The sequence below is a fragment of the Cherax quadricarinatus genome, chromosome 45, assembly GCF_038502225.1.
Source record: "Cherax quadricarinatus isolate ZL_2023a chromosome 45, ASM3850222v1, whole genome shotgun sequence".
Lineage (NCBI taxonomy): Eukaryota > Metazoa > Arthropoda > Malacostraca > Decapoda > Parastacidae > Cherax > Cherax quadricarinatus.
This window is the reverse complement of record NC_091336.1, coordinates 1,553,882-1,572,426: the sequence shown is the minus strand read 5'-3', so window position 1 is coordinate 1,572,426 and position 18,545 is coordinate 1,553,882. Positions and strand designations below refer to the sequence as shown.

General features: G+C 38.3%; 1 protein-coding gene across 1 annotated transcript in view; it reads right to left on the bottom strand.

Annotated features, from left to right (window-relative positions):
- The window catches only part of r (carbamoyl-phosphate synthetase 2, aspartate transcarbamylase, and dihydroorotase rudimentary), a 1,183,622-nt gene that overhangs the window by 569,164 nt on the left and 595,913 nt on the right, over window positions 1–18,545 (bottom strand). The window contains exons 12-13 of the mRNA XM_070094236.1: window positions 14,178–14,411; window positions 11,581–11,731 (exon numbers count right to left, since the gene is read on the bottom strand). Coding sequence (XP_069950337.1) covers window positions 11,581–11,731; window positions 14,178–14,411 — 385 coding nt within the window. The remainder of the gene's footprint in view (window positions 1–11,580; window positions 11,732–14,177; window positions 14,412–18,545) is intronic.

Genomic DNA, 18,545 nt, shown 5'->3' with positions numbered 1-18,545 from the left:
ACAGACATAAGCTGAACTAGACAGGCAGGCAGGCAGACAGACAGATATATGTACAGATACACAGATAGATGTACAGATAGAGACAGATACAGGCAGACAGAGAGACAGCAGACAATGTTTGTGTGCAAGAGTAAAAACATATGAAGGTAAGGTTCCCTGCAGCAGCTAATATTCATCAAATGTCACTGGCTGTCACTTATCTGACCTTTGTCATAACACCTTCTTCAAGGAGTTTCATACTCCAGTGTGTCTAAAACATTGCTGGGACCTATAAATATTTTGTATATATTTCTAGACAATAGTCAATGACCAAGGCAGGAGAAAATGTTCACCTGTCAGTGTGACTGTTACTATTTGAGTACTATTTCAGTAGACAGCAACCACCCAGGGAAGTACTACCGTCCTGCCAAATGACTGTGAAACAAAAACCTGTAACTGTTTTGCATGATGGTAGGATTGCTGGTTTCTTTTTCTGTCTCATAAACACGCTAGATAACAGGGATATCTTGCTTCTCCTACTTACACTTTGGTCACACTTCACAGACACGCACATGCATATATACATACATACATCTAGGTTTTTCTCCTTTTTCTAAATAGCTCTTGTTCTTTTTTAATTCTTCTATTGTCCATGGGGAAGTGGAAAAGAATCTTTCCTCCGTAAGCCATGCGTGTCGTATGAGGCGACTAAAATGCCGGGAGCAATGGGCTAGTAACCCCTTCTCCTGTATACATTTACTAAAAAAGAGAAGAAGAAAAACTTTATAAAACTGGGATGCTTAAATGTGCGTGGATGTAGTGCGGATGACAAGAAACAGATGATTGCTGATGTTATGAATGAAAAGAAGTTGGATGTCCTGGCTCTAAGCGAAACAAAGCTGAAGGGGGTAGGAGAGTTTCAGTGGGGGGAAATAAATGGGATTAAATCTGGAGTATCTGAGACAGTTAGAGCAAAGGAAGGTGTAGCAGTAATGTTAAATGATCAGTTATGGAAGGAGAAAAGAGAATATGAATGTGTAAATTCAAGAATTATGTGGATTAAAGTAAAGGTTGGATGCGAGAAGTGGGTCATAATAAGCGTGTATGCACCTGGAGAAGAGAGGAATGCAGAGGAGAGAGAGAGATTTTGGGAGATGTTAAGTGAATGTATAGGAGCCTTTGAACCAAGTGAGAGAGTAATTGTGGTAGGGGACCTGAATGCTAAAGTAGGAGAAACTTTTAGAGAGGGTGTGGTAGGTAAGTTTGGGGTGCCAGGTGTAAATGATAATGGGAGCCCTTTGATTGAACTTTGTATAGAAAGGGGTTTAGTTATAGGTAATACATATTTTAAGAAAAAGAGGATAAATAAGTATACACGATATGATGTAGGGCGAAATGACAGTAGTTTGTTGGATTATGTATTGGTAGATAAAAGACTGTTGAGTAGACTTCAGGATGTACACGTTTATAGAGGGGCCACAGATATATCAGATCACTTTCTAGTTGTAGCTACACTGAGAGTAAAAGGTAGATGGGATACAAGGAGAATAGAAGCATCAGGGAAGAGAGAGGTGAAGGTTTATAAACTAAAAGAGGAGGCAGTTAGGGTAAGATATAAACAGCTATTGGAGGATAGATGGGCTAATGAGAGCATAGGCAATGGGGTCGAAGAGGTATGGGGTAGGTTTAAAAATGTAGTGTTAGAGTGTTCAGCAGAAGTTTGTGGTTACAGGAAAGTGGGTGCAGGAGGGAAGAGGAGCGATTGGTGGAATGATGATGTAAAGAGAGTAGTAAGGGAGAAAAAGTTAGCATATGAGAAGTTTTTACAAAGTAGAAGTGATGCAAGGAGGGAAGAGTATATGGAGAAAAAGAGAGAGGTTAAGAGAGTGGTGAAGCAATGTAAAAAGAGAGCAAATGAGAGAGTGGGTGAGATGTTATCAACAAATTTTGTTGAAAATAAGAAAAAGTTTTGGAGTGAGATTAACAAGTTAAGAAAGCCTAGAGAACAAATGGATTTGTCAGTTAAAAATAGGAGAGGAGAGTTATTAAATGGAGAGTTAGAGGTATTGGGAAGATGGAGGGAATATTTTGAGGAATTGTTAAATGTTGATGAAGATAGGGAAGCTGTGATTTCGTGTATAGGGCAAGGAGGAATAACATCTTGTAGGAGTGAGGAAGAGCCAGTTGTGAGTGTGGGGGAAGTTCGTGAGGCAGTAGGTAAAATGAAAGGGGGTAAGGCAGCCGGGATTGATGGGATAAAGATAGAAATGTTAAAAGCAGGTGGGGATATAGTTTTGGAGTGGTTGGTGCAATTATTTAATAAATGTATGGAAGAGGGTAAGGTACCTAGGGATTGGCAGAGAGCATGCATTGTTCCTTTGTATAAAGGCAAAGGGGATAAAAGAGAGTGCAAAAATTATAGGGGGATAAGTCTGTTGAGTGTACCTGGTAAAGTGTATGGTAGAGTTATAATTGAAAGAATTAAGAGTAAGACGGAGAATAGGATAGCAGATGAACAAGGAGGCTTTAGGAAAGGTAGGGGGTGTGTGGACCAGGTGTTTACAGTGAAACATATAAGTGAACAGTATTTAGATAAGGCTAAAGAGGTCTTTGTGGCATTTATGGATTTGGAAAAGGCATATGACAGGGTGGATAGGGGGGCAATGTGGCAGATGTTGCAAGTGTATGGTGTAGGAGGTAGGTTACTGAAAGCAGTGAAGAGTTTTTACGAGGATAGTGAGGCTCAAGTTAGAGTATGTAGGAAAGAGGGAAATTTTTTCCCAGTAAAAGTAGGCCTTAGACAAGGATGTGTGATGTCACCGTGGTTGTTTAATATATTTATAGATGGGGTTGTAAGAGAAGTAAATGCGAGGGTCTTGGCAAGAGGCGTAGAGTTAAAAGATAAAGAATCACACACAAAGTGGGAGTTGTCACAGCTGCTCTTTGCTGATGACACTGTGCTCTTGGGAGATTCTGAAGAGAAGCTGCAGAGATTGGTGGATGAATTTGGTAGGGTGTGCAAAAGAAGAAAATTAAAGGTGAATACAGGAAAGAGTAAGGTTATGAGGATAACAAAAAGATTAGATGATGAAAGATTGAATATCAGATTGGAGGGAGAGAGTATGGAGGAGGTGAACGTATTCAGATATTTGGGAGTGGACGTGTCAGCGGATGGGTCTATGAAAGATGAGGTGAATCATAGAATTGATGAGGGAAAAAGAGTGAGTGGTGCACTTAGGAGTCTGTGGAGACAAAGAACTTTGTCCTTGGAGGCAAAGAGGGGAATGTATGAGAGTATAGTTTTACCAACGCTCTTATATGGGTGTGAAGCGTGGGTGATGAATGTTGCAGCGAGGAGAAGGCTGGAGGCAGTGGAGATGTCATGTCTGAGGGCAATGTGTGGTGTGAATATAATGCAGAGAATTCGTAGTTTGGAAGTTAGGAGGAGGTGCGGGATTACCAAAACTGTTGTCCAGAGGGCTGAGGAAGGGTTGTTGAGGTGGTTCGGACATGTAGAGAGAATGGAGCGAAACAGAATGACTTCAAGAGTGTATCAGTCTGTAGTGGAAGGAAGGCGGGGTAGGGGTCGGCCTAGGAAGGGTTGGAGGGAGGGGGTAAAGGAGGTTTTGTGTGCGAGGGGCTTGGACTTCCAGCAGGCATGCGTGAGCGTGTTTGATAGGAGTGAATGGAGACAAATGGTTTTTAATACTTGACGTGCTGTTGGAGTGTGAGCAAAGTAACATTTATGAAGGGATTCAGGGAAACCGGCAGGCCGGACTTGAGTCCTGGAGATGGGAAGTACAGTGCCTGCACTCTGAAGGAGGGGTGTTAATGTTGCAGTTTAAAAACTGTAGTGTAAAGCACCCTTCTGGCAACCAGTGATGGAGTGAATGATGGTGAAAGTTTTTCTTTTTCGGGCCACCCTGCCTTGGTGGGAATCGGCCAGTGTGATAATAAAAAAAAAAATAATAATTCAGTACATAGTGTCAGAACGAAGATTGGCTATGAAATCACAAGAACTATTATAAATTGTAATTATCACAACATAAAAATTATATAAATTAAAGTAAAAATGAGAAAAAAAAGTAAATCGGCAACACTTCTGCAAGCGGCAGGACTGGATGTTGCCGTCAGGCGAGCATCCAGAGCCAACTTCGTAGTCTTATATCTCGGCAAGTACTGATCCTAAAAAAAAATTTTTTTTTTTTGGTCTTATACCACAGAAAATTGCCCTCTTTAATTTAAAAACAAAAAATGATTTTTTTACTTATCAAAATACTATTTGGAGAGCTATGCAGGTGAATGCAGATCTATGTTTGGACAGTTTAAGGGTTAACTATATACTATAGAGAAGGGACAGCAATAAAGTAATTGCTAGAGTAACTACATAGTATAGAGAAGGGACAGCAGTAAAGTAACTACAAGAGTAACTACCTAGTATAGAGAAGGGACAGGAATAAACGTGGGAGTTAACAATACTGTGTAAAAAAAATAAAATCAAGAATGCCAGCAATTTTATGTTAATAGTAAAAAACTTAGGATTTAAATTTAATCTGCAAATGCATATAATGCACTCAAAATATTATTCCAAAACTGACCATGAAAATGCCAAAATAAGGTAAGATTATTATCAATATATTGGATGACCCATAAGACTGGAATAAAAAACACAACTAAATTCCTGTGTTATAATGGGGTAATTTATGAAGTGAGCTATTACTGAAGGAACTTGGCAAGATACCAAAACAAACCATAACACTAGATTTAGTATTAAAAATAAAGATAGAATCCTCAATATAACTTATTTGAACCCACTTTGTAAGAGCAATCATTTTCTATTAAAGGCAATGCATGCTTAGAAGTATGAATTGGCAAGGAAAAAAAAACAAACAAACCAAAGTCAACTAGATTATAAGAAAAAAAATTTCCTCAAAACCACATACTTAAGAGATGAACTTTATGACAATGTACAACCCATCCTTGACCGATGTCAAGTCACTAATGTTATAACATGACAACACTCCTGGATGGAACAAAATGTTATCATATTCCTCTAAGTGCAGATTTTTGGTACAGTGGACCCTCGTTTTTTGTAAGCATCGGAAGTTGTAATTTTTGAAAATCTTGACTTTTTTTTTTTAACAAAATATTGACTAGCAAATAGTCATTCGTCCCAGACACGTACACATGGCATCGAGCAGCCCAACACTCCATTCACAGCCAGTGTGCCATTGTTTATCAGTGAGTGAGGATGATCCCAAGTGTTCATACGATACATTTCGTAATGTTCCATTCGTTGTAGTGCTTACAACTGCTAAATAAGCCACCATGGCCCCAAAGAAAGCTCCTAGTGTCAGGCCTTTGGTAAAGGTGAGAAACACTAAAGAATTCAAAAAAGAACTTGAAGCAAAGTACCAAAGTGGAGGAGGAAGAGAGAGGAGAATGTACCTTCTTAAGTGATTCAGTGATTCTACGATATGTACAACACTAAAGCACCACAAGCCGATAAAGGCTATAGTGCCAGCCAACAATAAAGTGTAGCATTAACAGTGTAGCAAGTAAGTTAAGTGATTAATCGATACAAAAAGGGTAGGATGAACCTAACTCCTCCAATGTTGTTGGAGTTATATAGGGGTATTGAGAACACCATTGCCTCCACCACCACTATGTACAGCTTATGTTCTCACTGGACCTTATACACCCAACAACAAAACACCACCACTCGTGACATACATAATGACATTTTTTATTCATTCTGGAGTATATGTCATGTTTCTATGTTATTAATATTGTTTATTATGTCATATTAGATGAATTGTGATAGATAAATAAGCTGTAGATTGATATTATTGTCATATTGAAGGACTATCTTGTCCTGCCTCCAAACACACTCCCTTGCCGCCGCCACAATTCATAACATACGTAATGACATATTTTATTCATACACCAACCAGTCTTTTCAATAAAGGTAAGTGTGATGTTATTAAACCATACCATGGGCGGGGATAGAACCCACGATCAGAGAGTCTCAAAACTCAAGACCGTCATGTTAGCCACTGGGTCAGCTAGCCACAACAAGATTCATACAACTAGGTATATTTCTACACCACAGGAAGGGTAGCATAGGCACCACTGTGACCACAATTGCAAGTTTTTACAGACGAATCTCCAGCTAGTGTGGGCGTGACGAACTCTAGCTCAAGTCCCCTCAAAGCTGCCTGTGGTATGGTTTGTTTGCAATCAAATCAGTTTATTCTCGATAAGGATTACAATGCGGGGTTTACAGATTTTGGTTCTTGTGTGGTTTACACGTAATAAAATACTAATTACAGAGGGGGCCACTAGAACACCTAGCAAGGCATTTCGGGCAAACTTAGGTTAATTCTTAACCTTAAATTCTTAAAAATTGTGGAGTAAGTTGACGAAATACTAAGTGATTAAATACTAAATGACTAAATACTAGTTTGTGAGTTTAGCAATGTGAATGCTTTTGTTATGGCACAATACATAGTTTCTATATTGGAGTATCACAGGCAAACTTGTGACTAGTTAGGAATCATTGTTTTAAGATTAAGATACATATTTCTGTGCTTATAGTCAAATGGGTGAGTGAGTGTAAGATTGAAGCACCAGGTGGTTTTTATGTAGTTAGTTGACAGGGTGTATCAGGGAGATAAGATGTTTTCTAATGGTAGTTTTGAAGGTGATGAATGTGTCTGCAGTTCTAGAGTTTTCAGGTAGGGTGTTCCAGATTTTAGGGCCTTTGACATGCATTGAATTTTTGTAAAGGTTTAGTCAGACACGGCGATGTCATAGAGATGTTTGTCTCTGGTGTTATGCTTGTGGGTCCTGTCACAACTATCAAGAAAGCCTTTTAGGTCAAGGTTAATATTAGAATTTAAGGTCCTGTATATGTAGACTGCACAGTAGTAAGTGTGGACGTTCTGAACAGGGAGTAAGTTCAGATCTATGAAGAGTGGGGGGGGGGGGTGTTGCCAGGGATGGGATTTAGTGATTATTCTTACTGCGGCTTTTTGTTGAGTTATTATTGGCTTTAGGTGTACTGCTGCAGTTGATCCCCAAGCACAAATAGCATAGGTGAGGTATGGATAAATGAGTGAATGTTATAGTGTGAGAAGGGCATTTTGCGGCACAAAGTATCGTATCTTGGAGAGGATCCCAACTGTTTTGGATACTTTTTTTTGAAATGTGTTGGATATGGGTGCTGAAATTCAGGTTGTTAACGTGGCATAGGCCTAGGAATTTGCCCTCATTATGTCTGGCAATTAGAGTGTTGTCGATCTTAATGTTAAGTTGTGCAACACCTGCTCTACTACAAACCATAATATAGTAGATTTTGTCAGTGTTAAGTGTAAGTTTATTGGCTATCATCCAAGTTGATAATTTGAGCAGCTCCTCATTAACAATGGTGTTGAGGGTGGCAAGATTAGGGTTAGAGATGACATAAGTCGTGTCGTCAGCAGAGAGAATGGGTTTCAGGTGATGGGATATGTTTGGAAGATCACTTATGTAAATGAGGAAGAGCAGGGGTCCAAGGACACTTCCCTGTGGAACTTCAGTATCAAGTGGCTGTGTTGATGATGCTGTGTCTTTAATGGTGACATACTGATACCTATTAGTAAGGTAGGATTTGAAATATGCAAGCGCATGGCCTCTTATACCATAATGGTCAAGTTTGTGGAATAGGATGCCGTGGTCTACTGTGTCAAAAGCTTTTCTTAGGTCAATAAAAATTCCTAGCAGCTATTCCTTATTTTCCAATGCTATGTAATGCACATCTAGCATTTTTACAATTGCATCATTAGTGCTTTTATTTTTCCTGAATCCAAATTGGCAGGGGTTGAGTATGTTTTGTGCAATCATGTCATTATGATTTCCTGAGTCAGTTGTGATGTTACTGTATTATTCTTCATGTTTCATTGTTTTCTGTGCATATAAATCTATATTTTATGTAAAAAAAAATATTTTTTGTTAATACTTTTGGTCTGAAATGGATTAATTGGATTTACATTATTTATTATGGGGAAAATGGTTTCGCAAATCGTCAATTTTGCCATTAGTCACTCTCTTGAATGGATTATTACGAAGAAGAGGGTCCACTGTATACAGTGGATGCTTGGCTAATGAACGCATCGCATAACGTTAAATCCACCCAACGAAGGGCTCGAGCGTAAAAAATTTGGCCTGGCTAACGATAAAAAATTCGCCCAATGCAATTCGTCCTGAACCTATCTGTCCAGCCTGAGCGCCTCAGCTGCCTTGCCATGATTGCTAGCAAGCCAGGGTGGCCAGTTTCATGCATACATTTGATACATTTTGTATTATTCCATTGTTTATAGTACTTGTAACTGCTAAATAAGCTACCATGGGCCCAAAGAAAGCTATTACAATCTCTGTGGTACAAAAAGGTGAGAAATACTATCGAAATACTATCGTACCACGGTCATCTGCTGCTGCACCAACGTCAGCTGTACTAGTCAAAGATGTGGAGAGACTGTTGTTCTTCTTCTTCTTTCAACAAACCGGATGTATCCCACCGAGGGAGGGTGGCCCAAAAAGAAAAACGAAAGTTTCTCTTTTTAAATTTAGTAATTTATACAGGAGAAGGAGTTACAAGCCCCTTGCTCCTGGCATTTTAGTCACCTCTTATAACACGCATAGTTTACGGAAGAAAAATTCTGTTCCACTTCCCCATGGAGATAAGAGGAAATAAACAAGAACATGAAGGGGCTTGGACTTCCAGCGGGCATGCGTGAGCATGTTTGATAGGTGTGAATGGAGACAAATGGTTTTTAATACTTGATGTGCTGTTGGAGTGTGAGCAAAGTAACATTTATGAAAGGATTCAGCAAAACCGGCAGGCCGGACTTGAGTCCTGGAGATGGGAAGTACGTACTGTCACTTTTTACTCTAGAAACCAAAGAAATTTTTGTTTTCAACAACAAGCTTATCTACAGAAGAAGCCTTATCCATTATCCCACAGAATTAAAAAAAATATATATTGGAAAGAGATTCAAGAAAAAAGGGATGGAGAGAAATGGTAAAAAATCATGGTACAATAGAAAAAGACAATACAGTATAATGTGATATTTTACTGACAATGTTTAGCCCACACAGTGCTTTACCAAGTGACTAACAGATCTGTCTGACTTGATAAAAGCCACTCTTGTGGCCAAAATGTTAACCCTTAGACTGTTTTGGTCATATATATACGTACTGCGAGCCACCGTTTTTGACATATATATACTCAAATACTAGCAGCTTCAAATCAAGCATGAGAAAGCTGGTAGGCCCACATGTAAGAGAATGGGTCTATGTGGTCAGTGTGCACCATATGAAAAAAATCCTGCAGCATCCAGTGCATAATGAGAAAAAAAAATTCAACCTTTTTTTTTTTTTAATTAACCTTTTCAGGGTCCCCAGGCCCTCTCCCAGACTTGTTCTCAGGGTCACCTAAATCCTCCCCCTCCCCCCCCCCAAAAAATTATTTTTCTTATGAAAAGATAGAGAATCTCTTTCCGATCATAATGACACCAAAAGTATGAAATTTGATGGAAAACTTACGGAATTATGCTCTCACGAAGTTAGCAGTCTTGACGATGTTTATGCATCGGCGATTTTGCCCAGTTTGAGCCCTATTTTCGGCCAATTCCAGTGTACTAGTCGACAAAGAAAAATAACTGCTTAGCTAGAACTCCATTTTTTCTATCGAATGAGTACAAGAAACCACCCATTTACTGATTTCAACTATCCAATACAGTAGTCAGAATTTAGCAATTTTGCCAATTTTACACAAATTTCAAAAGATGCCAATTTCCAAATAGGGTCCAGAATAAACAAGAAAGACATTCCTGGTACTAAAATAACATTTCCTCTGTTCATTAGTTATGTCCCCATGCCCCTCTTACATTCTTTTGCTTTCCACTTTGAATTTTTATTCTCACAAAAAATAGAAGATTTACTGTTATGCAGACTACTGCATTAGTGTAGAAATGGTATAAATAATATCAGCGCACTTGTGAAAGAATATTAGACTCACCAGTTGACGTGTATTGGACACGTAGCATGATTTGTTTAGTTTTGAACTCTGGCAAAAATCGAAGATTTCTGCTACTTTGAGCTCAATTTCAAGGTACTTTTCATTGTGAAACCAATCAAAATCATCTCAATTTCTGTAATATGTCTTCCATTCTATAAAACGAGACCCGGAAAACTAGAATACCATCATCAATACAATAAAAAAATACAGTGCAAAGTCGCTGTTTTAAACAAAAAACACTGTCAAACTTTTATTTTCTCATTACGCACTGTGTGCTCCAGGATTTTTTTTATACTGCGCACACTCACCACATAGACCCATTCTTTCATATGTAGGCCTACCAGCTTTCTCTCACTAGATTTGAGGGCACTAGAATTTAGGCGTACTAGTATACATCAAAAACCCTGGTGCCTAAGCCATACTGGTACATCGGAAACCCTGAAAATGTTAAAATGCCGACTTTGTGGTCTATTTTCATATAGTATTTATGGTTGTATTCTCGTTTTCTTGGTCTCAATTGATGGAATGGAAAACGTATTATAGAAATAGAGAGATTTTGATTGGTTTTATTATGGAAAGAACCTTGAAATGGAGCTCAAATTAGGGGAAATGTTTGATTTTTGCCGATGTTCAAAAGTAAACAAATGATGTCATTTTCCAATAAATGTCCAAGTAGCAATTCTAATATGCAGTTATGAATGGGTTGACATTATTTATACAATTATTACAATATTGCAGTAGTCTGCATAACAGTAAATCTTTTATTTTTTGTTTGAATAAAAATCCAGAATGGAAAGCAAGAGTAATATCAGAGGGGCCTGGAGACATGACTGATGAACATAGAAAATGTTATTTTAGAGTCAGGAATGTATGCATTGTTCATTCTGGACCCTGTTTTGAAATTGTCATATTTTTTAATTTTCGTGAAATTGGCCAAATTGCAAATTTCTGACAATGTTATTGGGTAGTTGAAATCAGTAAATGGGCACTTTCTTGTACTCAATTGATAGAAAAAACGGAGTTCTAAAGAAATAGCTATGAGTTTGGTCAACTGGAACAAGAGAGTTAGCCGAAAATAAGGTTCAAAGTGGGCGAAATTGCCGATTTGTAAATATCGCCGAGGTCGCTAACTTCACGAGAGCATAATTCCATCAGTTTTCCATCAAATTTTGTTCTTTTGGTGTCATTACAAATGGGAAAAGATTCTCTATTTCATAATTTTTTTTTTTTTTTGGGGGGAAATTTTGCAACACCAGGAGACACCATAGGATTTGGGGTTGCAACAGTCAAGGGGTTAATAAAGGCTTGCTTTAAACTGCATTTCTGTCTCTTTTGCAAACTTACGTGGAAGTAAAGATGAAAAGGGTAAAAAAAAAAAAAAAAAAAAAAAAAAAAAAAAAAAAAAAAAATGCTCAGATTAGCCTAATTCCTTAATATTGTACTTAAAAGACAAAGAAAACACCAGCAACCCTGTCAAGAAAACATTAATTCTGTAATATAGAATGTAAATAATTTATAATCAGGACATACACAAATCTCACCTATAATAAGCTGGGGTGAATGAGCAAATGCTGATGTTGCTAGTTTAGCCAATTCCTGGTGATTATCAGCAAAACCAGACCCAAGGCCACCTAGAGCATAAGCTGCCCGAGCTAGCACTGGATACCCTATTCTCTCAGCTGCTTCGTGAGCCTGGTATTACATATTAGAAATTGATTAATATTTTTTTGTCATGACAAAAATTATATGAATCACATATTTGCTAAAAACATATTAGAAGGCATATTTTTCTTTAACACTTGAGCCACCTCCCACTGAGGGAGGATCCAAATGGAGAACACTTTCACTGTCACTCACTGTCTTGCATGAAGCACACTGACATCACAGGTCAGATGATCCAACAATTGCACTCTGAAGAATAGGTGGGAATGTGTTTATTCTTTGTGGTCTGGAAAGTCATCCTACCTCAGTGGGAGACAACAGTGTGACTATGATAATGGTATACAATACAGTATATTGGAAAGATGGAGGGAATATTTTGAGCTGTTAAATATTGATGAAGAATGGGAAGCTGTGATTTCATGTATTGGCCAGGAACATATAACATCTTTTAGAAATGAGGAAGAGTCAGTTGTGAGTGTGAGGGGAGGTGCATGAGACAGTGGGTAAAATGAAAGGTGGGTAATACAGCTGGGATTGATGGGATCACGACAGCAATGTTAAAAGCAGGTGGGGATGTAGATTTGGAGTGGTTGGTACTTTTCTTCAATAAATGGATGAAAGAGGAGAAGGTATCTAGGGACTGGCAGAAAGCATGCATAGTTCCTCTGTAAAAAGGAGAGGGGGACAAGAGTGAGTGTAAGAATTATAGGAAAAAAAGCCTGTTCAGTATACCTGCTAAGGTGTATGGTAGAGTTATTATTGAAAGAGTTAAGGGTAGGATGGAAAGCAGGATCACACATGAACAATGAGGGTTTACGAAGGGTAGGGAATGTGTAGACTAAATGTTCACATTGAAGCATATAGGTGAATAATATTTATGTAAAGGTAATGAAGTTTTTGTTGCATTTATGGATTTAGAAAAGGCATATGATAGGGTGGATAGGGAAGCAATGTGGCCTAAGTTGCAAGTGTATGGAATAGGTGGTAAGTTACTGAAAGTAGTCAAGAGTTTTTGAGAATATTGAGACCCATGTTAGGGTGTGTAGGAAAATGGGAGATTATTTTCCAGTAAAAGTCGGCCTTAGACAGGGATGTGTGATATCACCATGGTTATAAATGGGGTTGTAAAAGAAGTGAATGCTAGGATGTAAGGAAGAGGTGTGGGATTAAATTGTATAGAATCTAATACAAAGTGGGAGTTGTCAAAGTTACTTTTTGATGATAATACTGTGCTTTTTAGGAGATTCTGAAGAGAAGTTGCAGAGGTTGGTGGACAAATTTGGAAGTGTATGTAAAAGGAAATTAAAAGTGAACACAGGAAAGAACAAGGTGATGAGGGTAACAACAATATTTAGGTAATGAATGATTGGATATCAGGTTGGAAGGAGGGAGTATGTAGGCAAGAGGGAAAATGTACGACAGTAACGTAATACTAACACTCTTATATGGGTGTGAAGCATAGGTTGTGAATGTTGCAGCAAGGAGGAGACTGGAGGAAGTGGAGACGTATCTGAGGGTAATGTGTGATGTACATTTATACTTACATTCACCCAAGTGACTGTATGTATAAAATTACTATAGTTTGGAGATTAGGAGGTGCAGGGTTACTGAAAGTATTATCCAGAAAGTTGAGTTGGTTTGGAGATTTAGAGAGGATGGAGTAAAATAAAATAACTTGGAAGGGTATAAATGTGCAGTGGAGGGAAGGTGGGGGGGGGGGGGTCACCCTATAACCGATTAGAGGGAGGGGGTAAAGGAGGTTTTGTGTGTTGGGGTTTAGACATCCAGCAAGCACGTGTGTGTGTGTGTGTTAGATAGAAGTGAGTGGAGGTAAGTAGTCATGACTTGACGTGCTGTTGGAGTGTGAGCAAGGTAATATATATAAAGGGATTCAGTTAGCTGGACTTGGGTCCTGGAGGTGGAAAGTATAGAGCCTGCACTCTGAAGGAGAGGAGAAGATACTGCAGTTTGGAGGGGCATTTGTACTGTAGTACTGACACACCTCTGACAAGACAGTGACAGTGTGAATAATGGTGAAAGTGTTTCTTCTTTTTCAGGTTTCCCTGCCTCAGTGGAAGACAGCTGCCAAGTTAAAAAAGTACAGTATAAACTTGGGAAGTATTAAATTATATTTTATTCTTTAAACAAGTAAGGTATGGATAAATGAGGTAAATTCTTCTAGTAATTTCCAATTTATCTTTCCTCCAATACATAGAGAATCTTCATCTTCACTGACCAGAGTTCAGTTTAAAATTTACAAAAACAAAATTTGAAGTTTCATTATATAGTACAGTAGTTATATTAAACCTCATGCAGTCATAAAACATATAATTAGTAATATCATTAAAAAACTGCAAGAGCTAGCATAAATAAAATTTTGAAAGAGCAGAGTATAAGGCAGCTTCTCCTTAAGAGTAAATCCTTCACATTTTACTGTACACAGTATTACTAAATCTGCTCTACTAAGTGCTCTTACCTCTTCTACAGAATATACAGCAGCTGAGGGAGCAACTCTCTCACCAACTGAAGCAACTACCTCAGCAAACATCTTCCTATCTTCACTTTGCACAATTGATGCCACAGGAGTACCAAGAACACGAACTCCATACTTGGCCCACACACCAGCCCGCTCAAGTTCCACACCACAGTTAAGGGCAGTCTGGCCTCCAAATGTCAGGAGGACACCATCTGGACGTTCTGATTTGATTACCTAAGACGAGGAAGAGTTGCTGTTAACAAACCTTTCTAATTAGTAAAAGATATATAAATGAAACATTTTTTAAATACAGCCTCTCCTCATTTAGGGATGTAGTACTCGTTTACCAACGACTCGGACTGATGATGGGCTCTCTGACCAGTATGCATACCTAAATAATGTATATTAGAGCTGATTTCCTAAATTCTTTTTAACCCTTTCAGGGTCCGTCCCAAAGATCTACGGCTTTACGTTCAGGGTCCAAACCATAGATCTACGCCAAAATTCTAGCGCTGTCAAATTTAGCACGAGAAGGCTGGTGGTGAAAGTTTTTCTTTTTCGGGCCACCCTGCCTTGGTGGGAATCGGCCAGTGTGATAATAAAAAATAATAATAAAAAAATAAAAAAGGCTGGTAGGCCTACATCTAAGAGAATGGGTCTGGGTGGTCAGTGTACATACCATAGAAAAAATCTGGACGCCCGCATGGCATTGTTCATAGTGTCTGGTGGCAAGGAAGCTCTCACTCCCCACTCACTCTCCGGGCGAATTCTGACTCCTCTTCACAACTTACAGTTCTAAGACTAATGGAAATGGAGCTGAAGACGAATTCTATGGTTTTGAACCATATGGTACCATTGTGCCATATGGTACAATGATACCATATGGTACAATGGTGCCGTGTCATACAATATGATACAATGGTACCATATGGTACAATGGTACCATATGGTACAATGGTACCATATGGTACATTATACCATATGGTACAGGGTACAGGGACCCTAATGGAAATGAATCTTGACTTTTTTGGGTTATCCTAGGTTCTCCAAACTTATGCTGCTAAGTATGATATTCTATGTAACTTTATTTGTGTATAACTAAATAAACTTACTTATGATGCCACATGCACTTGAGTAAGTTTATTCAGGTGTACAGAAATACAATTACATAGATTATCATACATAGCAGCATATGTATAAAATCCTAGGATAACCCAAAAAAGTCAGGGGGACTTATTTCCATAGTTATCCCTGTATCTGTACCATATGGTGTCCTGTACTGTATGGTACCCTGTGCCATATGGTACCCTGTGCCATATGTTATCCTGTACTGCATGGTACCCTATACCATATAGTACAATGTACCATATGGTACCCTGTAACATATGATACCGTGTACCATATGGTCAATAGGTGTTGGTGGCATGAGACACCAGCCAAGACTGAGTGAGTGGCGACACAAGCTAGCTACTGACTCGGCAGTTTCCCAGACAAAGTGCTTTGTCATCCACCTCAAGGAACACGTCAAGTTCCTGTACACTTTTATTTATTTATTTATTTATTTAGTAATTTTAGCATACATACAGAGGTACAAAAAAATACAGGTAAGAGCAGCATGCCAAAGCCACTTATATGCATAGCATTACGGGCTGGCTTAAAATTAACTTAAGATTAACTAAGCAATGATGAAATCAGTGATAAAACATTATTGTAAACATATAACTATAAAGCACAAATGAGTATTACAAAGACAGGTCATATGGTTGCATGCATTGCTGTACATTCAGTCGAATGGAGTATTCTGTTAGGTAGTGTATTTAAAAAAAATAATAAAGTTAGATTGGGTCCTAGGTTTAACATTTATGTGATATAATTGTGAGTAACATTTAGGATATACAATTTATAAGGTTCAGTTATTCAGTATTTATTTGGTTTTGAGTGAGTAAGTGATCTTTGAGAAGAGACTTGAATTTATAAACAGGTAGTGTTTCTTTTATATTTACAGGTAATGAATTCCAGATTTTAGGGCCTTTTATGTGCATTGAGTTTTTGCATAGCGTGAGATGGACACGAGGAACATCAAAGAGTGATCTGTGCCTTGTGTTATGGTCATGTGTTCTGTTGAGGTTGGCAAGGAGATGTTTGAGGGGAGGGTTAATATCAGAGTTAAGTGTTCTATGTAATAGGTGCAGTAAATATATAGTAGAACATTACTAATATACAACATTTTTACAATAATTTTTTACAACAAAAATATGCAAACAAAATAATACTGAAAATATTAGTGTGTTTATTGTGTTGAATACCACAGTACCATATAGTACCATATGGTACAATGTACCATATGGTACCATTGCATCATATGGTACCATATGGTACCATTACACCATATGGTACCATAAGGTACCATTGCACCATATGGTACCATTGTATCATATGGTGACATTGTATCATATGGTACCACTATCATATGGTACCATTGTATCATGTGCCATTGTGCCATATTGTACCATATGGTACCATTGTATCATGTGGTGCCATTGTACCATATGGTACAATTACCATATGGTACAATTGCCATTGTGCCATATTGTACCATATGGTACCATTGTATCATGTGGTGCCATTGTACCATATGGTACAATTACACCCTATGGCACCATTGTACCATATGGTACCATTGTACTATATGGTACCATTGTATTCAACACAATAACTGCACTAATATTTTCATCATTTTGTTTACAATAAACTTGTAAACAAGTTTTGTAATCAATATAATGATAAACAAATTAGTGAAGTTATTGCGTGGAATACAATGAGTGTACACTTATACAATATACATTATACTGGTCTCACAGGCCACAAAATGTTATTATAAAAAGAAAAAAATTAGAAAAGAAAAGAAAAAAGTATAAAAAACGTAAAATAAAAAACTGGGATTTTGCGGAAGTCACTGATGTTGCCGCCACCCGGTCATTTTGGGTCAACTTCCCGCCGCTGTATCTCGGTAAGTACTGATCAGAACATTTTTTTTTTGTCTTATTACCTTCACAAAAATATAATCTAATTCTGTAAGAAAAAATAATTTTTTTTTTTTTCAAAATTTCTTGGACACTGGAGCACCACTTCAGATTTTGGCCTTGGACCCTGAAGGGGTTAATACAATATACAGTACACTGCTGTATAAACATTTAAAAATATACCTGAAATGTTATACAGTGGACCCTCGAATTTCATAACTAATCCGTTCCAGATAGTCTGACAAAAGGTATAATTTATGAATGGCATAACCATTTTCCCCCATAAGAAAAAATGTAAATCCAATTAATTCATTCCAAACACCCAAAAGTATTAACAAAAAATATTTTTTTTTTACATTAAACATAGATTTACATACAGAAAACAATGAGACATCAAGTATAAAACAACAACATCACACTTACCTTTATTGAAGACACTTGTTGGTGTATGGAAGAAGGGAGGAGGGGAGAGGATGGAGATGTTACACTACTGTTTGGAAGGGGAATCCCCTTCCATAAAAACTGTAGGTACCAAGTCCTTAATCCAGGATTACTTCCCATCTTTGGTTTTTAATGTCACTAGGACCAGCTTGAGAGTCACTGGACCCCTGTTGCTCAAAAAATTGTTCCAGAGAGCTCTATTTTTGGCATCTCTTTATAATTTGCCTAAAATAGGACAAGACCTTGTCATTGTACATGTTGCCAACAGCCTGCAACAGCTTTGTCAGGGTGATGTTCCTCCACAAACGTTTGCACCTCCACTTTGCACGAATGTCCTTAATCTTTGAAGAAGGCACCTTCTTCCCTCTCTCTTCCTCCTCTGCAGCAACTTCCTGAGCTGTGGTCTGTTGCTATTGCAGATGAAGGTCTTGCAATTCTTCAGTGGTTAGCTCTTCACTGTGGTCCTCCACCAACTCTTCCACATCCTGGCCAGTCACATCCAACCCCATGGAATTCCCCAGTGCCACAACAGTTTCCACAACTGGCATAGGGCTGTCAGGGTCAGCCTCAAACCCTTCAAAATCTTTGTCAAGGACAAAATCTGGCCACAATTTTCTCCAAGCAGAGTTCAAAGTCCTGGTAGTCACTCCCTGCCAAGCCTTATCCATAAGGCCTGTGCAATGGAGGATAGTGAAGTGATCTTTCCAGAACACTCTTAGGGTCAACTGAGTGTCTGAGGTTACATCAAAGCACCTTTGAAACATTGCCTTGGTGTAGAGTTTTTTTGAAGCTTGAAATGATCTGCTGGTCCATGGGCTGGATGATAGTAGTAGTATTAGGGGGGCAAGAACTTCACTGTGATGAAACTAAACTCCTCCACCATTTGGTCATCCAAGTCTGGAGG